General features: G+C 48.8%; 1 protein-coding gene across 4 annotated transcripts in view; it reads right to left on the minus strand.

Moving 5' to 3' along the window:
• The window catches only part of IP6K3 (inositol hexakisphosphate kinase 3), a 51,223-nt gene that overhangs the window by 12,624 nt on the left and 13,597 nt on the right, over positions 1-25,002 (minus strand). The window contains exons 4-5 of one of the 4 annotated variants that reach the window (XM_029069904.2): positions 11,016-11,101; positions 10,675-10,801 (exon numbers count right to left, since the gene is read on the minus strand). In XM_029069904.2, coding sequence (XP_028925737.1) covers positions 10,675-10,789 — 115 coding nt within the window. In that variant the 5' untranslated portion in view covers positions 10,790-10,801; positions 11,016-11,101. Of the gene's footprint in view, positions 1-10,674; positions 11,102-22,907; positions 22,954-25,002 lie in introns of all 4 variants that reach the window. The other 3 variants (XM_029069902.2, XM_029069901.2, XM_029069900.2) reach the window with 3 other exon arrangements.

Here is a 25,002-nt window from a genome sequence, read left to right on the forward strand (position 1 = left end):
GAGAAACCAACCAAGACACACTCTTGGGAGCAGATTTACCTGGGTTGCTCAGACAATCAGTGCTATTTATTGAGCACTTACTCTGTGCAGAGTATTGCACTAAGCACTTGGGAGAGCACAAGAGAGTTAATAGACACAATCCCTGCCCCGAAGGAGCTTACATTGTAGTGGGGGCGACCGATCCAAAATCAATTGCAGGAAGGAGAAGCAACAGAGTTTAAAGATAGGTACTAAGTGCTATCAGGCAGCGGGGTCCGGTGGTCACCGACTCAAATGCGCTGGTGAGGTGTTAGCAGGCGATAGAGTACAGGGAGATGAGAGATTTTAGAAGGTGCCAAATTTTTTTTTTGGTTCCCTTTACGGTATTTGTTAAGCACTTACTAGGTACCCGACGCCATTCTAAGCACTGGGGTAGATCCAAGCTAATCAGGTTGGACACAGTCCAAACCCCCCATGAGGGTCACAGTCTTAACCCTCATTTTCCAGACTAGGGAACTGAGGCACAGAGAAACGAAGTGGCTTGCCCAAGGTCACACGGCAGACAGGTGGTGGATCCGAGATTAGAACCCAGGTCCTTCTGACTGCCAGGTCCGTGCGCTATCCAATAGACCATGCTGCTTCATCTTCTCAACGAGGAGCACGGGTGGGACGGGCTGCACTTAGTTTGTACCAGACCCCATCTCAGCTGGAGCCCGGAGGCCTCTCGGGAGCCCGGAGGAAATAACCCTGGAAGTTTTTGACGTGGCCTCTCTTCTTTCCCTCCTCCGTCCCTCCCCGCCTTCATGCTTCACATGAAACCTGCCCCGGACGTTATGTTCTCGTATTCCCAGACTCCTCTGCTCTCTCATACTTTCCGAGTTAAGCGACAGCTGAACCAACAGTAGCCCAACCTCCAAATGCCAGAGCCACGAGCCCCCTGTCGAGCCAGGCACGCGGCTCCAAGTGCCAAGCCGGGCCGGCCTCGTCCTCCGGGCCGCCGTGGTGTCAGGCTAGCTAGTGGATGCTCCGGGGGCTCTCCCTCCTCCGGACAGAGCGGTCCTTACTTACGATGCTACTATTATTCATGCTCGGCATGCTTCACCGACCCCGTTGCTGCAGGGCTGTGACAGCATCAGCATCAGCCCTCCGAGCGGAGAGCAGTCAGCCAGCAGTCAATCCCTGTGGACGCCACTCCCAGAGCGACGCACTGAGGCAGCAGGCCAGGCCACCATTTTCTTTCATTCATTCATTCATTCGCTCATATTCACCGAACACTTTGTGCAGAGCTTGGGAGAGTACAGTTCAACAATAAACAGACACATTCCCTGCCCACAATGAGCTTACAGTCTAGTGGGGGAGGCGGACATGAATAGAATAATGTCTATTCTAAATAATTACAGATATAGACATAAGTGCTGTGGCACTGGGAGATGGGCTGAATAAAGGATTCAGGTCAGGGCGATGCAGAAGGGAGTGGGAGAAGAGGAGAGGAGGGCTTAGTCAGGGAAGGCCTTTTGGAGGAGATGGGCCTTCAATAAGGCTTTGAAGCGTGGGGAGGGTAATCGTCAGGTACAGGGTGAATCGGAAAGTTTGGTGGCTCCGTCTTTCCTGGCAGGGAGAGTGACCTGGGAAAACATCGGTGCAGGCTGCTGAAAATCAGGAACCTATGTGCAAGCCTCCTTTGTGATCGAGGAAGGTCATTTTTACAATCTGGTGGTCCCTCGTGGAGACCTCATACACCATGCAGCTAAAAAATGGATTTCCGATTGGCTCGGGCCTTTAGCGGACCCCTTTCTGGTCTTCCACAATCTTGTTTCCCCCGCAGTGTCTCAAATCTGAACCACCCACGACCCTTAAGTCCTCAAAAATCGACTTTTCAACCGTCTTCTGCCACCTTCGAGCCCACGGGGCTGCCGATCCTGGCCGGAGCTGGATTTATCGGTGGCATTCCGCCGCAATCCCAAAGCTTCAGAATGGAGAGGGAAAGTAACATGGTCTTAAAATGTGGGGTGAAGGCTGAACCTCCCCCATACCCGCCCATGGGGTCAGGTATGAGCATCACCTAGCTTGTGTTACCGATTTACGGACTTGGAAGAATCTGAAAGTCACCTTCAACCACGTGCTCTTCTGCTAATGCTCAAAGTCAAAATGGTCATGCTATATGTCATTCCTCCCCGGCTCCTGCGTTGTCCACTGTCTTATGTGGTCTGTGTGGGTGAAGTGAAAAACTGGAGTTTTCCAGGCTCGGAGTCTGGTGCTTTCAACATCTCTCGGGAATCCAGACTCAAAGAGAAGGTAACATGGGGTCAGTTTTAAAGCCAGGGGAAGGAATGATAATATAATAATAATAAACAATGAGAAGTAACAATAATAATTGGTATTTGCTAATCAATCAATGGTATTTATTGAGTGCTCACTGTGTGTAGAGCACTGAAATAATAACTGGTATTTGTTAAGTGCTTACTGTATTCCAAATACTTTAATAACGATAATAATAATAATATGATGATGATATTTGTTAAGCACTTACAAAGTGTCAAGCACTGTTCTAAGCACTGAGGTAGATACAAGGTAATCAGATTGGACACAGTTCCTGTCCCACATGGAGCTCACAGTCAATCTCCATTTTACAGATGAGGTAACTGAGGCACAGAGAAGTTAAGTGACTTGCCCAAGTTCACACAGCAGACACGTGGAGGGGCCAGAATTACAACCTAGGTCCTCTGACTCCCGGGCCCATGCTCTTTCCATTAGGCCACATTGCTTCTGTACTAAGCGCTCGGGAGAGTACAATATAATAGAGCCGGTAGACACATTCCCAGCCCAGAGTGAGCTTACAGTCTAGAGGGGGAGACAAATATTAAAATAAATACATAAATTACAGATATGTATGTAAGTGCTTAGGGGCTGAGGAGAATAAAGGGCGAAAATCCAAATGTGATACCAGGTTTCTAGGGGAAAGGATGATAATATCAGTCATAATAGGAACTACTGTGGTATTGTAAGCTAGACTGTAAGTTCATCGTGGGCAGGGAACAGGTCTACTAACTCTGTTGTATGGTAAAAAAAAAAAAAAGGTATTTGCTAGGGACTTACTATGTGCCAAGCACTGTTCTAAGCACTGGGGTAGATACAAGGACATCAGGTTGTCCCACCTGGGGCTCACAGTCTCGATTCCCTTTTTACAGATGAGGTAACTGAGTCACAGAGAAGTTAAGTGCCTTGCCCAAAGTCACACCGCTGCCAAGTGGCTAGTTGGCATTAGAACCCCCGACCTCTGTCTCCCAAGCCCGCGCTCTTGCCACTAAGCCACACTTTACTGTCCCAATTGCTTAGTACAGCGCTCTGCACAAAGTAAGCGCTCGATAAATGGATCGGTTAATGGATCGATTAGTATTTGCTAATATCGCAATTCCAGGTGTCACAGGTGAAATGGAAATATCGGGAGGTCCCAGCTGATTGCAGTCCTCAACTCCTTTGGGGGAAGTTAAGGAGGAAAAAGACGGGGGGAATATTGGTGGGTCTGATCTGGCGGGGGAAGTGAGAGCAGCAGGATGGGAGCTGTCCCCAGGGGACCCGAGGGCACCCCAGGGGAGCTTGTCCAGCCTTGCTCCTGAAAGGTGCCCTTTCCCATCTCTCCATGCCTCAGAACACACGAGCCATCCTGGTCGCTCTGAGGATCCATTTCATTAACAGCCTTCATTCATTCATTCAATCAATCGTATTTATTGAGTGCTTACTGTGTGCAGAGCACTGTACTAAGCACTTGGGAGAGCATAATATAACAATAAACAGACATGTTCCTCGCCCACAACGAGCTGAGAGTCTAGATGGGTGGAATAACTGTGGCATTTGTTAAGCGTTTACTATGTGCCGGACACTGTTCTAAATGCTAGGCATGAGAAGCAACATGGCACAGTGGTTAAAGCACGGGCCCGGGAGTCAGAAGGTCATGGGTTCTAATCCCAGCTCCACTCCTTGTCTGCTGGGTGATCTTGGGTACGTCACTTCACTTTGCTGGGCCTCAGTTACCTCATCTGTAAAATGGGGATTGAGACTGTGAACCTCACGCGGGACAGGGGCTGAGTCCCACCCAATTTGCTCGCATCCACCAAAGCACTTATTAAAGTGCCTGGCAGCTAGTAAACCCTTAAAATATACCATAATTAATATTATTACAAAGTAATCAGGTTGGACACAGTCTCTGTCCCACATGGAGCTCACCGTCTCACGGGACTCACAGTCTTTATCTCCATTTTACAGATGAGGGAACCGAGGCAAGAGAAGTGAAGTGATTTGCACAAAGTCACGCAGTAGACAAGTAAGTGGCAGGGGCGGGATTAGCACCCAGGTCCTTCTGATTCCCCGGCCCTTGCTCTATCCACTAGGCCATGCTGCTTATGATGTTTGGGCAGATTCTGTGGCGTGTTTGAACAAGTAATGAGTGGGTGTCTGTTTCTCCCTAACCTGGGCGGGGCAGAGACTTGGGAAAAGTAACCTTCTCCCCGGTATCACGGTGAGCCCTCCAAGAGGCAGCGGGACAGACAGTGAGTTATTTACAGATATGCAGAACATCCCCAAAGCGTCTCGGCAATTTGGGGGAGCTATTTAGCTGTAGAACGGGCCTGGTCTCACTGAGTATTCCATCATGGATTTATTTTTAAATTTATGAGTTCATTTACCTTACTGGCTTCTGCAATATGAATCCACTAGAGCTGTTAACCAACTGGGCCTAACGGTAAATCTCCAATCTCTGCTTAGAGGCAGACAGACTCTGTGGGGAAATGGCAGATCTCTGTTGTCTCAAGGTCATCTGACCTGTCCTGGGGCAGGGACGGAGACTATCAGATGATACTAATAATAGTAGTATAATAATAATAATGATGATTACAGTATTTGTTAAGTGCTTATTATGTGTCAAGCGCTGTTCCAAGCTTGGGACAGATATAAGTGAATCTGATCATACGCGGTCCCTGAACCTGGCGTTGAATCTCCATTCCACAGATGAGGGAACCGAGGCATAGAGAAGTGAAGTGACTTGTCCAAGACCACCCAGCAGACAAGCGGCCGAGCCGGGATTAGAACCCTGGCCCTCTGACTCCCAGGTCCGTGCTCTTTCAAGTAGATCACACTGCTCAGATAAAATGAGTCCTCTCCCCCCGGGACATGCAAGTTCCTTGAAAAATAAAGCATCAGGGTGAATGTGCCTCAAACTGTGAAGGACACATTGCAGTGGAGGTTGTGAGGGGAGCAATGTGGCTTCGTGGAAGGAACATGGGCTTGGGCGTCAGAGAACCTGGGTTCTAATCCTGGCTCTGCCACAAGTCTGCTGTGTGACTTGGTCAAGCCACTTCCCTTCTCTCTGCCTCAGTTATCTCATCTCTAAAATGGGGATTAAAACTGTGAGCCCCTTGAGGGACATGGACTGTGTTCAACCTGATTACCTGGTAATAATAATAATAATAATAATAATAGGCACTTACTAAGTACACTGTTCTAAGCGCTGGGGTAATAATAATAATGTCGGTATTTGTTAAGTGCTTACTATGTGCCGAGCACTGTTCTAAGCGCTGGGGGAGATACGGGGTAATCAGGTTGTCCCACGTGGGGCTCACACACTTTTAATCCGCACTTTACAGGTGAGGTCACTGAGGCCCAGAGAAGTGAAATGACTTGCCCACGGTCACACAGCTGACAAGTGGCAGAGCCGGGATTCGAACCCATGACCTATGACTCCCAAGACCGAGCTCTTTCCACTGAGCCACGCTGCAGGTCATCACGTTGTCCCACGTGGGGCTCACAGTCTTAATCCCTATTTTACAGATGAGGTAACTGAGGCACAGTGAAGTGCCTTGCCCAAGGTCACACAGCAGACAAATGGTGGAGCCGGGATTAGAACTCACGTCCTCTGACTCCCAAGCCCGGGCTCTTTCCACTAAGCCACACTGCTTCACTGGTATACACCCCGCTGCTTAGTACAGTGCGTGGCACACGGTAAGCATTTACCAAATATCATTTTTTTAAAAAAGGTGTTTATTTTTGAGCCTCCCCGGGGTGTGATACACTGTACAAAAGTACAGTAGAAAGAAGAGACATGTTCTCTTCCCAAAAGGAGTTTCCATTCTAATGGGTGACCTCAGGTGTGTCCTGCTCTTAACTTGCAAGTCGATGAAAGTAGATACACCATTGTCACTAGAATGGGCATTTTCAGCTGAGGGCTGACCCCATAGAGAAAACCTCTTTCCTTCTGGGAAAATAGGGACCGGGGTTTGAGTGACATTTCTCTTCTCTTTATTGCTTTCTGAGTAAGACAACCCAGGAGCCAGATCTATCACATTTTTAGACATTTTTTTTGTTGACGCTCCCAAGATTATATTGACTGAAAAAGATCCCCAGGATATCAGTGAAACTGCTGGTCACGGTGCCATCTCCTCCTCAGATTAGGAGTATTTTCAGAGCCCAATTTGTTGACCATTCGGTCAAATATTTGCATTTCTCTCTGCGTGGTCTTATTAGTTCCAGGCCTCGCAATCCGTTTAACTACACTTTCACTATTATTCTTTCTCTGGCTGGTTAGGACCAATTTTGGGTTGCTCGGAGACTAACTTATTTGTTTGGTAAAAACAACATGGTCTAGTGGATAGAGCATGGGCTTGGGAGTCTGAAGGACCTAATCCCGACTCCGCCACTTGTCTGCTGTGTGACTTTGGGCAAGTCATTCAGCTTTTCTGGGCCTCAGTTACCTCATCTGTGAAATTGGGATTAAAACTGTGAGCCCCACGTGGGGTAAGGACTGTCCCACCTGGTTTTCTTGTCTCCACCCGGGGCTCAGCTCAGTGCCCGGCACGCAGAAAACACTTAACAAATACTGCAAATTGCTTTTTCCCTAAGCATCCCTCCCTCTCTCCTCCTGCCGCCGATCTCCTCACTGGACTCGCTCCGCCAGGAAGCCTGTCCTGAGGCCCCTCAGCAGATGGCTAGCCCATCGGTCTATCAATCATACATATTGAGCCCTTACTGTGTGCAGAGCACTGTACTAAGCACTTGGGAGAGTACAACAGAGTTGGTAGACACATTTCCTGCCCAAAACGAGCTTACGGCCCATTCTCCTTAAAGAAATAAAGAAAGGGAAGAGAGTATTTATAGCTCCTTGTTGGGGTGACTTTATTTCATCATAATGTCCTTGAAGGCAGGGATCCTAACTCCTGACTCTATTGTATTCTCCCAAGTGCCCGGGTTTGGGAGTCAGAGGTCAGGGGTTCTAATCCCAGCTCTGCCACTTGTCTGCTGTGTGACTTTGGGCAGGTCACTTGGCTTCTCTGTGCTTCAGTTACCTCATCTCTAAAATGGGGATTAAGACTGGGAGCTCCATGTGGGACAACCTGATCACCTTGTAACCACCCCAGTGCTTAGAACAGTGCTTTGTACATAGTAAGCGCTTAACAAATACCAGCATTATTATTATTATTATTATTGTTATTACAGTGCTCTGCAAATAGTAGCTACACAAAAAATACTCTCGACTGATCTTTGAGGGCAGACCTATTCTCTCCTGCACAGTCCCAATCAAGAGCCAGGTCCATGGCTGCGTGGCCTAGTGGGAGGAGCACGGGACTGGGGAACAGGAGTCCTGGGTTCGAATCCCAGGATTACCATTAGCCTGCTGGTAACCCTGGCTAAGCCACTTAGGCTCTTGTCCCCCATGTTGTACTCTCCCAAGCAGTTATTACAGTGTTCTGCACAATGGAAGCACTCAGTAAATAACCCCGATTGCTTGATTGTGCCTCAATTTCAGTAAAATGGGGATAAAGAGATCTGCACCCCATTATCTCTTAGATCACGAGCCCCACGTGAGACAGGACAACGTGCGGTCGGATTATGCTCTCTCCATCCCAGTGTTCATCGGCACAGTTCTTGGTATAGCATAAGCGTTAATAAATACCATCATTGTGGTAATTATCCAGTTAATCCAGCCCGAAAAAAAGCCCCTGCTACTCCCTAACAAGGACAAAGTGGATTTTCTTAAGTGAAATCTAGTTAATAGACTCTACTTTCCCTTTCCTTGTTGTAGCAGAGGCCTGGCTCTTCAAGGGTAGACCTCCCAAGCGTGGATGCCTCTGGCTGAAAATTGAACCCGGCTATTATTTTTAAAATCTCACCTCCCAAATAAGAAAGCTCATTTTTTTGAGCAAACCTGGCTGAGCTCCGCATGGGTCTGGCAGGCACCTGTTGTTTTACCTCAGCAGAAGCATAACTGGCAGAGTCCTGCATCTAAGCCCTGCCGATCTCGCTAATCAAAGGTCGGGGATGGTAGGGATTCATTCATTCAGTCATTCAGTCATATTTATTGAGCGCTTATTGAACTAAGTGCTTAGAAGAGTACACTATATCAATAGACAGTCCCTGCCCACACGAGTTTACAGTCTAGATGAGGGGAGGGGATAGACAGTGATCTGCACACAGTAAGCACTCAATAAATACGGTTGAATGAAGAAATAATATAAATAAATAAATTGCAGATATGTAGATAAGTGCTGTGGGGCTGGAAGCGGGGAAGAACGTAGGGAGCAAGTCAGGGTGACGCAGAAGGGAGTGGGAGAAGAGGAAAGGGGGTCTTAGTCAGGGAAGGCTTCTTGGAGGGGCAGAGCTCACAGCTCAACCTCAGCTGTGCCCTCTGAAGGGGAGCTTATCCCCCTGGAGAACGGCCTGGAGGGGTGGAGGCGGGATCTGAGCCTAATTGGAAACCCTCCCCAAACCCCCAAATTTCACCTTCTCCTTCAATTGGTAGAACATTTGACCTGAACTAAACATTTTCCGTAACACGTTTTTGGTTTTTTTTCTCATTTTATACATTCCCTGATAGATTTTGGAGCCTTTACTCAGTTTCACTTGGAACAGTGTCTGGTGACAGTAAGCACTTAACAAACACCACAAGGAGGAGGAAGTCTCCCAAACCCCCAAATTTCACCTTCTCCTTCAATTGGTAGAATATTTGACCTGAACTGAACGTGTTTCATAACACTTTTTTTTTTCTCATTTTATGCATTCGCTGATAGAGTTTGGAGACTTCACTGGGTTTCACTTTCTAAAGAATCCTTTTCCTCACTCTTTCTACTACCTTTTTGCCCAACACTAAACATTCCCTTCAGGTTTACACTTATGTACATATCCTTTATTTATTTGTTTATGTATATTAATGTCTGTCTCCCCCTCTAAACTGTGAGCTCACTGTGGGCAGGGAATGTGTCTGTTTCTTGCTATATTGTACAGTGCTTTGCACACAGCAAGAGCTCAATAAATATCATTGAATGAATGAGTCAATTACTGACCGGTCTTGTGGATACACTCAGCTCCTAAAACCTGGGGTGGGGGATGGTGTGTGTGCATTCTCCCAGAACCCCAACATTAAAGAAAACAATAGTAATAATAATAATTGTGGTGATTGTTAAGTGCTTACTATGCGCCAAGCTCTGTACTAAATGCTGGAATAAATACAAGGTAATTGGATTGGACACAGTCCCTGTCTCACATAAGGCTCACAGACTTAGTCCCCATTTTACAGATGAGGGAACAGAGGTCCAGAGAAATGAAGCGATTTGCCCAAGGTCAAACAATAGGCAAGTGACGGAGTCAGAATTCGAACCCAGTTCCTTCTGACGCTCAGGCCCGTGCTCTATCCATTAAGCCGCTCTGCTTCTCCAATGCATCACAGCCCCCAACCTGTGCCTCACACGAACACCCGACTATTTTTTCTGATGCTGCGTGGCCTGGTCTCCACCCGGAAGGGCTTTATCGGAAGGGTGTTCCCTAAATCTACCGACGCATTCTATTAGTCCTAAATGACAAGCGACACTAGGTGGTCTTCCAGAATTGCCTGTTGGTGAGTAGAAAACCTATCCACTCATAAAATAATCTCCACTAGGCTTGCCCCAAGTCACCAAAACCCTAGTCAACACAAGCAGGAGGAAATTTCTGAATAAGTTCAGAACAGGAGTTGTGGCCAGAAGGTAAAATCTTTGAGGGCAGCGTTCATGGCTTCCAATTCTGTTGTACTTTCCCAAGCTCTTGGTGCTGTACTCGGAACCCCGTAGGCTTTCAGGAAATACTAATGATTGACCGATGGATCGACCGACTGAGGTGTGGATTTTCCAATTTGATTCATTTGATTTTGAAGCAGCATGACCAAAGGAAGCAGCACAGGCCTGGGAGTTAGAAGGACCTGGGTTCTAATCCTTGCTCTGCCACTTGTCTACTGTGTGACCATAGGCAAATCGCTTAACTTCTCTGTGCTTCGGTTACCTCGTCCGTAAAATGGGGATTGAGACTGTGAGCCCCATAAGAGACGGGGTTTGTGTCCAATCTGATTAATTTGTACCTACCCCAGCGCTTAGAACAGTGCTTGACTCATAGAAAGCACTTAACAAATACCACTATTGTTATTATTATTCTATTCTTACTTCCCTTTGCCCGATTCCTCTCAGGGCCCACGTGGGCCCGTGGGCCTGGCGAAACAGAACGGATGCTTGAGGATTGAAGAACTGGGAAAAAGCTTGGGTGGGGCAGGCCATCTTGTCTTCGAACTCTGCCAAGGGCATTCGCCATCTCTGCCCACCCCGCCGGCCCTAAGGAGCCCAGCGCCCGCCTGGTTTAAGAAGGTGACCCGGCCCCCAGGCGCTCCGATCCCCCGGGGCTTACCTTTGTACTGAGGGGTGAACTGCTTCATGGCCGAGGGCAGCGACTCGTAGAACCGCTGCTCCTGGCTGACGAGGGGCTTGCAGACCGTGTGTTCGTCATACTTCATCATGCTCATGTGTCCTCCCACCTGGTGGATAAAAGGCTCCAGCAACACCCCTCTCCGGGGATCCCCAGGGTCCATGCTGTCCTGCACGACCATAGTGTCCGGGTCCAATTCTTTCCTGGGCAGGAAAATCAAGATCCAGGTGGGGACGGTGCTTGGCTACTGGAAGGCCGAAGGAGGAGAGGAGGTGAGAGAGCGAGGTTTTTGATGGTGGGGCGGGGGTGCCGGGAAGACTTGCCGTTCCAGAAGACGATGTCTCCTTTCCCTTCGGCGGCTGTCACGGGCCGGGCATCTTCAGAACTGGCGGTGCTCCCCTGGCATCCTCTGAAAGACAAAACGGGGAAATGATTGAGAGGCGAAGAGGGGGACGGATGATTTCTCTGACATATCAGGAGCCAAGGGGCCCGCTCCCCAAGTGAGTTGAATTCGGAGGCCTCCCGGGATGGTCTTCTCGGTGGGGAGCTGGCACCGGGATCCCACCCCCAGGATTCAATCAGGTCCCAGGAGGGAAGCGGAGAGGGGCTGCAGAGCAGACCGCTGACCCTCTGGGTCAGGATGGAGCTGGCAATTCTGGGTCATGGCTTCTAGTCCCGGCTCCACTACCTGGGGCACTTCACTTCTCTGGGCCTCAGTTACCTCATCTGTAAAATGGGGATTAGGACTGTGAGCCCGATGTGGGACAGGGACTGTGTCCCACCCAATCTGCTTGTATTCCCACCCAGTGCTTAGAACAGTGCCTGGTTACATAGTAAGCACTTAACAAATACCACAGTTTCCCCTATAGACCCGTAAGCTTATTGTGCGCAGGGAACGTGTCTATTTATTGTTGTATTGAACTCTCCCAAGTGCTTAGTACACTGCTTTGCACACAGTAATCGCTCAGTAGATGTGATTGAATTGCATTAATGCTGAGTGTTCAGCGTGAGGTGAACTTCCCCATCCTTGAGGTGGCATCCCAGTTGGGAAAATGCCCAATCTGGGAAACAAACAGAGGAGGGTTTGCCCATCTCATGGGCTCTAATGCTCCTCAGCTCAGAAGTCCCTGCCTTGTCGTCTTCCCTTTCTCCTCCCTTCTTCCATGCCACTAGAAAATTCCAAAAGGAACCTGTGCTGGAGCTTTTTTTTGGTGGTGCAGCCCCGGTGTGGAGTAATTTGATTCCCAGCTGAGCTTGAAAACAGTCCCAAACTTTCAGATTCACTTAGGACATCTCCCAGCTCCTTCCCGGCTGGCCCAAGTGTTCCAGTTTGGGTGACAAGGAAGGACATGTGCACTCTGCATCAAAACGGGCAGAGATGAGCCATTAAAAATGCAGCCACCATCGTGGCTTCTGAAATGCCCGGAGGGAGCGGGGGTTGAAGGCCGGGGTGGGTGGACCCAGGCCAAAATGGCTAGCAGAGACATGTCTGAGACAAACTTAAACGAACAAGAAAACTGGCAGGAATCCCAAATGCCTCAGAGTCTGGAAAGGATGGGCCCTGAAGATTCAGTGATAAATTGAAACTTTGCTGAAATCCATTTAATCTGTTCAGAAGAGCTCAGGGGCAGCCAAAGGAGTCGGTGAGACGGTCCAGAGAGGCAAAGTCTGGGGGAGAATGAGCCGGTGAGAAGTGAGGCTTCTCGTTGAGCGAGGTGAATAGCGGGACTTGCTGTTAAGCGGTCGGGGCCTTGCAGTTGCCCAGGGACACTCACCGCTTGTTTGACTGCTGCCAAGTCGTCTGTCCGTCTCCCCCGATTAGACTGTAAGCCCGTCAAACGGCAGGGACTGTCTCTATCTGTTGCCGACTTGTTCATCCCAAGCGCTTAGTACAGTGCTCTGCACATAGTAAGCGCTCAATAAATACTATTGAATGAATGAATGAAAGTCCACTGGAATCCAGTGGCTCCCACACAACCCAACCTGAGTCTCCCGCTCTTTCCAGGCCACCCTTCCCCTCGAGAAGTGGGAGCAGTCGAGACGTCTCAAGTCAACGGAAGGAGAGCCCAGCGCAAAGACACATTTATTGTAGCTTTCGGATGAAACACAAGCCCCCTTCGTGGCCAGACCCAGCTTCCGTTCCCTGGGGTTCCAGCTACTGAACACAAAGCAGACCGAGAGCTCGCACGATGGAAGTTGGAATCCCCCCCCCGAAGACTTCCAGGAGCTGTCCTGGCCCAGCTGAGGGCTGTCCAGGGGCTCCAGTTCCTAGCACAGAGTGTCCAGAAGAGAGCTTCTCTCCATAAAAAATGTGAATCAATAGCAGAGTCGCGAAAACAGGATGAAACCTTCGATTGCCAAGGCACTTTTTCTCCATATTGCTCCAAGCTTTGCATCTCTTTGCCCCCCTTCTTGGATCCTCACACCTCCTCTGACTGGCAGCAAGTATTTTTCCAGTGGTAGATGCGGTGCCCAGCAGTTAAGCAGCCCGCCCAGTGGTGTGGAATGGATTTTGAAATCAGTTACGCGGTGAGAACAGTGTCAGGTTGTGTGTATGAGTGTGTGTGTATTTATTGGTGTGTCTGTATGCCCCGGCTGCACAAACTAATAATAACTGAGGCATTTGTTAAGTGCTTACTATGTGTCGGGCACTGTACTAAGCTCTGGGGTAGAAACAGGCGAATCAGGTTGGACACAGTCTCTGTCTCGCATGGGGCTCACAGTCCTACAGATCTTACAGATGAGGTAACTGAGGGACAGAGAAGTGAAGTGACTAGCCCAAGGTCACACAGCAAACAAATGGCAGGGCCGGGATTAGAACCCTCAACTTCCTGACTCCCAGGCCCATGTTCTGTCCACTAAACTGTGCTGCTTCCCCTAAATGAACTATTAACACGACCGTTGATTCCTCCGTGAGGGTCCTCAGCCCCGAAGTTCATCGTTCCCGGTGGGATACATCGTCATTATCATCCCGAGAAGCAGTGCGGCTTAGTGGCAAGAGCCCGGGCTCGGGAGTCAGAGGTCGTGGGTTCTAATCCCAGCTCCGCCTCTTGTCAACTCTGCGACTTTGGGTAAGTCCCTGAACCTCTCTGGGCCTCAGTTCCCTCATCTGTAAAATGGGGATGAAGACCGTGAGCCCCACGTGGGACAACCTGATTACCCCAGCGCTTAGAAGAGCTCTTGGCACATAGTAAGCGCTTAAAAAATGCATCATCATCATCATCACTACCACAAACCACCACCACCACAACCAACGCCCCCGTCATCAGCATGTGGCCGCTCTTGGTACTCCAAGAAAATATCGCTGGCTGTGAAATTCACCAGAGGCTCCAAGAGGGCCCCAAAACTCCAGTTCAGGACCCAGAATCCCAACCACCTGGGCCCTCCCCCCCCCCCCACACCTGACCTTCGTCAGGCCGGCGGGTTTGTTGCTTTCAGTCCCTGTTGCTGTTTTTGCTTCTGCCTCCTAACCTGACATTCCATCACGCCTTGCCCCTCAAAAAAAGAGCACCCACATCAGGGGTTTTCCTGGCTCCCCTGAAACCCCCGCTAGTAGGGAACATAAATAGGACACCAGTAGCAACAGGCATCTGTACATCAACACAAAGAGGATGGTTGTGGCTGCCAGTGTCCTATTTTCGTTGCCTACTCATCTTACCTGTCACCTCTGCCCTCTTCCTCCACCCTAGTATCTCTGCAGCAAACCATGAGCCTACAGTCAATTGCATTTATTGAGCACCTACTGTGGGCAGAGCGATTCGATTCAATCGGATTTACTGAGCGCTGGTACTAAGCGCTTGGGAGAGTACACTCTAACAATAAACAGATACATTCCCGGCCCACAATGAGCTTACAGTCTAGACGGCCCCAGGCCCCCACCAGCTCCAAGGCAGCAACCCCTAGCTCCCGCCAGAACCCCTGGCCCACCTTCACAATTTTCACACATGCCCTAAGCTATTTAGCCCAGCAAGATTTGAGCTGCTTTTCTGAAGTGTGGTTTCGACTTCCCTCCGCAAAATCGGGTCCATCCATTCATTTGTCCTCTAATATTTGCTGAACACCCACTTATGTGAGTTTTCATTTATGTAGAAGAATGCCGAGGTTAAGTTCAAAGTTCGAGAGTGCTCGGGGTGGGATCTGGTCCGACATTTCCGAGGCACATGAATTCAGGAAGACCTCCTGAAGGAGGAGGGATTTTTAGGAGGGCAGAGCCGGGCTCTGGCGATTTGGCGGGGAAAGGAGTTCCAGAAGCAGAAGATATAGATCAAAGGCAAGAGAATCAAGAGCCAGGGACATTTAGCAAGTGAGTTGGGGAAGGGCGAGGCACGTGAGCTGGGGAGAAGTGGGTGAAGAGAGCCGATATGTGAGTTGGAGAGAGCTGTTGGAAAGCTTCGAAGACAGTGGTAAGGAGTCTCTACTTGATGTGGAGGAAGAAAAGTAACCACGTTGGGTTTCTGAGGCATGGAGAGATGTGTGCGTGGCCTAAAGGAACAAGCCTGGGCCTGGGAGTCGGACGGAATCGGGTTCTAATCTGGGCTCTACCACTTCTCTCCTTGTGTGACCGTGGACAAGTCACTTCACTTCTCTGGGTCTCAGTTACCTCATCTAATAATAATGTTGGTAACTGTTGCCGAATTGTACATTCCAAGTGCTTAGTACAGTGCTCTGCACGTAGTAAGCGCTCAATCAATACTACCGAATGAATGAGTGAATATCTGTTAAGTGCTATGTGTCAAGCACTGTACCAAGCGCTGGGGTAGATACAAGGTCATCAGGTTATCCCACGTAGGGCTCGCAGTCTTCATCCCCATTTTCCAGATGAGGTAACTGAGGCACAGAGAAGTGAAGTGACTTGCCCAAGGTCACACAGCTGACAACCGGCCGAGCCGGGATTAGGACCCGTTGCATCTGACTCCCAAGCCCGGGCTCTTTCCACCGAGCCACGCTGCTTTTCATCTGTACGGTGGGGATAGAGACCGAGCCCTATGTGGGACAGGGACTTATGTCCAACTCGATTAACTTCTCTCTACCCCAGAGCAATGCCTGGCACATAGTAAGCACATAACAAATACCAAAATTATTATGCGCGCTGAGGGAATGCTGGCTGATTGAAGGCTTGAATCAAAATATGGTTGTAATGGTAGGGAGGAAGGGAAATAGAGAAATCTGGAAGAAAAACTGGCAGCTAGTTTTGAAAAGGCACACTGAGTTCTCATAGCATGACATGAGATTAATGGTATTTGTTAAACACTTACTGTGTACCGGGCACTGTACTAAGCATTGGAGTCGATACAAGCTAATCAGGTAGAACACAGTCCAAATCCCACTTGGGACTCACAGCTTGAATCCCCATTTTACAGGTGAGGTCAGTGAGGAACAGAGAAATGAGGTGACTTGCCCAAGGACACACAGCAGACAAGCGGCGGAGCTGGGATTAGAACCCAGGTCCTCTGACTCCCAGGCCTAAACTCTTTCCATTAGGCCATGCTGCTTCTCTGAATGCCTCAGCCCAAAGAAAGCCAGCACAGTGAAAAAAGCAAGGGATGTTTTACTGTGTCATAATGCTACATTACGAGAATTCGGATTGGAAATGCATGGAATGACTTTCATGCTCTTACTGCCCACCTCTGAGGCTGACCATAGATCCCATGTCTCCTCCGCTCTAGGTGGTGAGCTTGTTGTGGGCAGAAAATATCATTGTTTATTGTACTTTCCCAAGCGCTTAGTACAGTACTCTGCACATCATAAGAGCTCATAAATACGATTGAATGAATTTAAATTGGAGTAGTCCCTGATTTTTGCAGATTACCCCGGATAATTTTAGAAGTGGATAGTTTGGATCCTAGAATGGAGACCAGGCAGGCTAGACAGATCAGCTCTCCTTGCACCAACACCCAGCTGCGAGAACATGTCTATTCATTCGGTTGTATTGTTCTCTCCCAAGCGCTTAGTACGATGCCATGCACATGGTAAGCGCTCAGTAATAATAACGATGGCATTTGTTAAGCGCTTACTATGTGCCAGGCACTGTTCTAAGCACTGGGGTGGATACAAGCAAATTGAGTTGGACACAGTCCCTATCCCATGTGGGGCTCACAGTCTCAATCCCCATTTAACAGATGAGTTCACTGAGGTGGAGAACAGTTAAGTGACTTGCCCAAGATCACACAGCAGACAAGCGGCGGAGCCTGGATTAGAACCCATGACCTTCTGACTTCCAGGCCTGTGCTCTATCCACTGTGCCATGCTACTTCTTATAAGTACCGTTTTGAGTCCTTTGAGTTTCATTCAATCACTCATTCGGTTGTATTTATTGAGCCCTTATTGTGTGCAGAGCCCTGTATTAAGGACTTGGAAAGTACAATACAGCAATAAAGAGTGACATTCCCTGCCCACAACAGGTTTACTGTGTTGGGGGTCGGGAGGGTGACTGACCTCAAAACAAGTAAACAGGCATCAATACAAAGAAATAGAATTACAGATATATACGTAAGTGCTACGGGATGGGGAGGGGAGGGAGAAAGGAAAGGGAAACAGTCGAGGAGATGTGGAAGGGAGAGGGAGCTGAGGAAAAAGGGGCTCAGTCTGGGAAGGCCTCTTGGAGGAGGTGCGCCTTCAGTAGGGCTTTGAAGGGGGAAAGAATGATTGTCTGGCGGATTTGAGGAGGGAGGGCGTTCCAGGCCAGAGGTAGGACTTGGGCCAGGGATCGGCGGCGAGACAGGCCAGATCGAGACACGGTGAGGAAGTGAGCGGCACCAGAGGAGCGGAGTGTGGGGGCGGGGATATAGAAGGAGAGAAGGGAGGTGACGTAGGAAGGGGCAAGGGTTGAGGTCAGAGTTTGAGAGTTTGGGTCAGAGCAGGCTTAGGACCTGGCCAGTTTAACTCCCCAACCCTCTGGTCGCCCCAGCCTACAGGGAAGCAGCGTGGCCTAGTGGTTAATCCACGGGCCTGGAAGCCAGGCGACCTGCTTTCTAATCCCGGGTCAGGCAAGTCACTTCGCTTCTCCTGCCCTCACTTTCCTCCCTTGCAAAATGGGGATTCAATACTTGTTGCCCCAGAATGCCGGAGGGATTTGACCCCACTCTGCCCCCTCCATTCTACTCTCGTCATCCCTAAAAGAGATGGGGTATGTGGGCAAGAATGGGGAAGTTTCTCAACGTTTCCAACAGAAAAAACCAGGTCCAACTCCGGATCGGTCAAGGCATCTTTCTTCCACCTGCGTTTCATAAGCCAGTCAGCCTCCCCTCCCCGTCTCTGCCGTTCAGAAACAGGACCGGCAGGCAGAGGGGAAGCTACAGAGTGGGAGAGCCCGAGGGCACCCCTGAAAAGACCTCTCTGGGGTTCCCTGAGGCAACATGGGCCAGGGGGCGAGTGATGCGTCTCCCCCCAGTCGCCTCCCCAGCATGGATCACTCCCTGACACCTGGAGGAAAATGACCCAGAAGTATTCTGCTTAAGGACCGTTCCACCGAGAGCTCATTTGCTGTCTTCATCTTCTCTCGGTTTTGTCTTTTTTTGGCTGGGAACGTCAGCGTGACAAGAAGAGCTATCGTTCGCGGAGGCTGAACGGTTCCTCGGCTTATCTGTGAGCCAAAGACCTCACTCCCGTCCATCCTCCCCGTGTTGTCATAACTTCTGCCGCAGCCAGTTGCAGTGCGTCACAGAGCACACCGTAAGCACAGCCGGGAGGGCTCTGAGGAAATAAGGATTCTGTTTGCTCAGAAAGGCCCTTAATGACCTCCGGGAGCACAACAACGGTGACAAATCCAGGGGGGAGAGAGAGAGGTGGGAATGCGGTGACTCCACATCTTGCTTGGACTCTCAGATGCCTCTCGCTCCCCCACTAAACCCACTTCCTTTAATCATAAGTACCTGTTTATTTCTTCCACTGATTTATTTATTTATGGCTACTCTTAAAATTACCGATTGCCCGCAGAGAACTCTACTAAGCATTCGGGAGAGTACAATATCACAACGTTGGTAGACACCTTCCTTGCCCACAGCGAGCTGGGATATAGAAGGAGAAGAGGGAGGTGAGGTAGGAAGGGGAAAGGGTTGAGGTCAGAGTGGAAGAGTTTGAGTCGGAGAAGGCTTAGGACCCGGGGAGCTAAACTCTGGGGGGACAGGGAAGAATTCAATCGTGTTTATTGAGCGCTTACTGTGTTCAGAGCACTCTACGAAGCATTTGGGAGAGTACAACATCCCAACATTGGTAGACACCTTCCTTGCCCCCAGTGAGCTTACAATTTAGAGGGGAGCAGCGTGGCCTAGTGGATAAAGCACGGGCCTGGGAGCCAGAGGACGTGGGTTCTAATCCTGCCTCAGCCATTTGCCTGCTGTGCGATTTTAGGCAAGTCGCTTAACTTCTCTGTACCTCAGTTTCCTCAATTGCGCCATGGAGATTCAATACCTTTTTCCCCTCCTAGTTAGACTGTGGAACAGGGACTGATTAACTTGTATCTACACCGGCGCTTAGAACAGAGCTTGACATATAGTAAGCGCTTGAGAGATTCCATAAAAAAAAACCCACAACCATAGCCTAATTGTGATCTCAAATGATCGCTGATCCTCATCAGGCTTGAGGTTCACTCACAACCCGCTCTCCTCCCTCCTGTGGGGGTGGGGTTAGGTTAGCTAGACATACCATTCCTAGCGGTTATTATTTTTTGTAATAGGTATTTGATGACTTAATAGGTATTTGATGAGAACTCATTGTGTGCAAAGCACGGTAGAATACTAGGCATTTGGGAATATACCAGAACAGTAGAGGATGAGCTCCTTGCCCTTGAAATACTTTCAACCGAATGGGGAAAATGGTCAGGTAGAAAGACGGACGTAGGAGAAACGTAGATGCAATCGGTAATTATAAGAGTACCAATAAATAAATCAGTCAGCGGAAGAAGTAAACAGGTACGTACGATTAAAGGAAGTGGATTTAGTGGAAGACTGATTCCTGGAGGAAGTAGCTTTTCGGGAGGTCTTTGGAGGTGAGGCAAATTTGTCAGGCAGATCTAAAGGGGAGAGAGAGCCAGTCAGGTGGAAGGGTAGGAGCAGTGGGTCGGAGACAGGAGAATGGAAAATGAGGTACAGTTAGAAGGTTAGCTTTGGGGGAGTGAAGAGTGGGAGCTGGGGTGGAGCCGGGGAATGGAGCAGATATAGGAAGCAGTGTCGTCTAGTGGATAGAGCATGGGTCTGGGAGTCAGAACGAACCGGATTCTAATCCTCATTCTACTTGTGTGCTGTGTGACCTTGGGAAACTCCAAATAAACAAATATCGTATTTGTTAAGTGCTTACTATGTGCCAGGCACTGTACTAAGCGCTGGGGCAGCTACAAGCAAAGCAGGTTGGACACAGTCCCTGTCCCACCTGGGGCCTCACAGTCTCAATCCCCAACTTCTGTGTGCCTCGAGGGACCTCATCTGTAAAATGGGGATTAAGACTGTGAGCCCTCTGTGGGACAGGGACTGCATCCAAGATGATTACCTTGTACCCATCCCAGTGCTTAGTACAGTGCCTGGGACATAGTAAGCGCTTAACAAATACCGCAGTTAGATATGTAGCAAGGAGATAGCTGGTGCAGACTTAAAATGGCTCCTTCGACTATCGTGTTCCTGAGCTCTTATCCTGTTCATCCTATATCTCGAGCTTTATTTTTTTTTAATGAACAAATGCAGGCCAGGGTAAGGTGGAAAGAGCCGGGTAGCCCTTAGTGGTTTTTGAGGAGGTGTCGTTCCCGGGGTCAGCTTCGCACAAGGAGGCAATTGGACCCTCGGGATTTTTTAGTCTCCTGCTAGCCAGGAAGCAGCATGGCCTAGTGGAAAAAGTACGGGTCTGGGAGTTGATCTCGACTCCGCCACGCATCTGGTGTGTGACCTCGGGCAAGTCACTTCACTTCTCTGGGCCTCAGTTACCTCAACTGTAAAATGGGGATTAAGACTGTGAGCCCCACGTGGGACACGGACTGTGTCCAACCTATTCCAGCAGTGGTAAATGCTTAACAAATACCATTATTTAAAAAAAAGAAAAAAAAAAGATACTCTCTTTGTACCCCCGGGCAATTGGTGTCAATCCCTACTGTCACTTCTGCTCCTGCACTTTGAGGTCTCCAGTTGTGTCCTTCTCGGTTCCCTTTCCCTTATCTTCGGGGATAATAAAAATGAATCATCTGAGCATTAGCCAAATCTGTTAAGCCTGATTGCTTCAAATCCCCCTGAGGCCCGTTATCTGTCACACATTCCAACCGGGCACGCTCCACATGGGCTGCATTTTCCAACCCACCGCCCCCATCTCTAATAATAATAATAACGGTATTTGTTAAGTGCTTACTCTGTGCCGAGCACTGTACTGAGCATTGGGGTAGAAACAAGATAATCAAGTCAGGCACAGGGACTGTGTCTAAGAGGAGGGAGAGCAGGGATTTTACAGATGAGGAAACTGAGGCACAGAGAAGTGAAGCGACTTGCCTAAGGTCACACAGCAGGTTAGCAGTGGAGCCAGGATTAGTACTCAGGTCCTCTGACTCTCAGGCCGAGCTGCTCTCCTCTTTCAGTGCGTGATCTAACAGTGGCTGGGGAAGGAAGTAATCACCATTGCTCTCCTCAGTCCAGACACTTAAAAATTCCAGGAGTTTTCTCCTCGTCATTTTCCCAGAAGAGCCCAACAGGCAGAAGAAAGTGAGAAAAAGAAGGGACGGACTTTCAATTTAGGCACTAAATTGCCTTCCCACTAACTCTTCTCTCTTAACTGCAGCTTCCTCCTTCACAGAAACCTATGCCATTTTTCAGAAAGAGGCACCGTCCTTTCTTCGGACAATGAGACCCTCATCTGCATCATCACCGACAGTAGCAATATTTATTTGATCACACCGACAGAAACGATATTTCTTTGAATAAAATCCTAGCTGATCTTGATAAATGAGAAAGAAAATTACCCCAGAAGGAATACAAGTGGAAGTTTGTGGACGTGGGGACCGAAAGCAGAGAAATACAGGATGGAGGAAGACTGGCCGGAGCCAAGAGGGGCAGAAAAAGCCTTAGGGGTGAGAGCTAGGACTCGGCCGGGAAACCCTGGATTGTTCATGAAGGCAAGAAGATGGGTATTGGAAGGGAAATAGATTTTCTTATTGAGGAGACAAGCAGCAGCCTTCCTGGGGTAGGGGAGTGGGATGGGTGAGGTGGGTGTGTGTGTGTGTGTGGAAAGAGAGACTGTTGCTGTTTTGAAGGAAAGGTTCAGTAGAGTTGGGAGACATAATCCCTACCACCTTCTCTAGATCCTTCTCTAACTGCTCAATTTTCCAGGAGAGACCTGGAAAAAAATTCTGTTTTATTGTACTCTTCCAAGAGATTAGTACAGTGCTCTGCACATAAAGCTCTCAATAAACACCACTGATGGATTGATTGATTAGCGGAATTAGAGGGGAGGTGACTGGCACTTGATCTGAATATCCAAATGACAGAGGGATCAATCGACCATATTTATCAAGCGCTTACTGTGTGCGGAACACTGTACTAAGCACTCGGGAGAGTACAGTATAACAGACACATTCCCTCCCCACATCGAGCTTACAGTCTAGAAGAATAAATCCTAATGCCAGTCAGAGGGAAAGCTGGGTGGCCTGTGAATGCTGTAGTATACTTTCCAAGCGCTTAGTACAGTGTTCTGCACACAGGAAGTGCTCAATAAATACGATTGATTGAATGAATGAATGAGGGAACAGAAAGTGGTGGTTTTTCCCCTCTGAAGCATTTGCAAATAGCCTTAACTCTCTCCTCTGGGAAGTATGGCCTAGCAGAAAGAACGCGGGCCTGGGAGTCAGAGGAACTGAGTTCTAATAATGGCTCTGCCATTTGTCGTCTGTGTGACCTTGGGCAAGTCAATTTGCTTCTCTCTGCCTCAGTTACTTCGTCTGTAAAATGGGAATTAAGACGGTGAGTCCCATCTGGGACAGGGACTGTATCCAACCTGATTATCTTGTATCTACCCCAGTGCCTGGCACATAGTAAGGCTTAACAAATGCCATTAAAAAAAACCACAACATTTTCTTTCTGTAATGGTGGGTTTCATTTTTGAAGTGCATCATCTTTCTGCTCCTCTTTCTTTAGTCAGTCAATCCTATTTATTGAGCGCTTACTGTGTGCAGAGCACTGTGTGAGGCCCTCGGCAGAGTACAATATAGGGGAGACAGTTATTAATATAAATAAGTAAAATTCCTTTACCGGTCTTGGCATCCGAGGTTGGAGCCTGGATCGAGGAGCGGTGAACCTTCTCGGAGGGGGAAGAAACCAGACACCGACTCAGAAGAGAAGAACCTGAGATGCCTTATTCTCTTACCACCAGACCTTGGGACTCGCTGCTATACAGGGAAGTCAATGAGAGTGTCTCCATTAAGGGAGCGTGCAATTAAAGCTGGTAAAACCATCCAAGGCGGACTGAGAATGCAGCGTTATCGACAGTCCCCCCCGAACCCTCCTGAACCGTGTCCTCCTAATAAATCCAAGTAAAGGAAAATCACCGAAAAACAGCTTGTAGCAAAGGAAGGCTGTAATATAAAATGTGTCAGGCTACAAAATTCAAAAGCTGGATATTTTATGGCCTGCCCACTCGGAACGGAGCCGCTAATGCACATTTCAGTGTCTTCTCCAGGCTCAAAGATTTCGTACAAATACCGTTCGGTGTCTTTGCAGTGCCCAAGGGAGCATTTCTAATCTATTAGAGATCAGCAGCTCCCCCTCAAAACCAGTTAAAGCTGGTTGGGTCGTAATGGGGAGGAGAGTTCAGAAATTTCTCAAACCAGCACACACCCGTGCATCATCCTGGCGTGGGCTGCGGGGGTCGGGGGGAAGGAGAAGAATTTTCAGCGCAAAAATCGAGTTTTCCAAGACGTCCTAAAGATTCCTCAGGGCCCCCAGATGCCCCCCGACTTTTCTCCTTTTCAGGGGACCCCACCCCAGCACCAGGGAGTGCCAGAATACCCAGCGGGTCAACACTTTTACATTGGGCATCACCAACCAAGCACTCAAACATATGGTTCCCCCAAGAAGTTGGCAGCACATTTATTTCTCTGGGAAGATCATACCTCCTCCAGAAGTGTAAAGGCACGCTCGCTATCTCTTAGTGGCAGAAATGTAATCCGCAGTTGTTCTATCCCTTGAAAATTGGGGAGGTTGCTCCTTTTTTTAATATAGAAAACTTCAAGTCTAAAAATGTTTACAGAGCTTGAAGTCCAAATGTGATTTTTTTTTTATGTTTTCTTTTTCCGTTATGGTATGTGTTAAGTGCTCACTATGTGTCAAACACTATTCTAAGCGCTGGGGTAGGTATAAGTTAATTAGTTTGGACACGATCCCTGTCCCACGTGGGGATCGCAGTCTAAGTAGGAGAGAGAACAGGCATTTAATCTCCATTTTACAGTTGAGGGAACTGAGGCACAGAGAAGTAATAATAATAATGGTGCTTGTTACACGCTTACTATGTGTCGAACACTGTTCTAAGCACTGGGGTCGATGCAGCCTAATCAGATTGGACACCGTCCCTGTCCCTCACGGGCCTCACCGCGTGGCTCAGTGGAAAGAGCCCGGGCTTGGGAGTCAGAGGTCATAGGTTTGAATTCCAGCTCTGCCACTTGTCAGCTGTGTGGCTGTGGGCAAGTCACTTCACTTCTCTGGGCCTCAGTTACCTCGTCTGTAAAATGGGGATGAAGACTGTGAGCCTCACGTGGGACAACCTGATTACCCTGTATCTACCCCAGTGCTTACAACAGTGCTCTGCACATAGTAAGCGCTTAACAAATACCAACATAATTATTATTATTATTATTTTACAGGGGAGGTAACTGAGGCAAAGAGAAGTTAAGTGACTTGTCCAAGGTCACACCGAAAGCATTTGTCAGAGTTGGGTTTAGAACCCAGTTCTTCTGACTCCCAGGCCCACGCTCTCTCCACTAGGCCGTGTTCCTCTCATGTTAAGCGATTACTACGCGTCAAGCATTATTCTAAGCACTCGGGTAGTTACAAATCAATCGGGTGATCGAATAAGGTGATTATTAGTTTAGGGGTCCTGCAGCAGTCGACAGAGGCATTTAGAGAGCGAGCAGGGCTCTGACTTCACAGCCTCAGTGGCCAGGAGCGGCACAGCCTAGTGGAAAGAGATCGGTTCTGGGAGTCGGAGACCTGGGTTCTAATCCCGGCTCTGCCACTTGTCTGCTGAGTGATCTTGGGCAAGTACCTAACCTCTCGGTGCCTCAGTTACTTCATCTGTAAAACAGGGATTAAGACCGTGAGCCCCATGTGGGATATGAACTGTGCCCAAATG

This window comes from Ornithorhynchus anatinus, chromosome 7 (assembly GCF_004115215.2).
Source record: "Ornithorhynchus anatinus isolate Pmale09 chromosome 7, mOrnAna1.pri.v4, whole genome shotgun sequence".
Classification (NCBI taxonomy): domain Eukaryota; kingdom Metazoa; phylum Chordata; class Mammalia; order Monotremata; family Ornithorhynchidae; genus Ornithorhynchus; species Ornithorhynchus anatinus.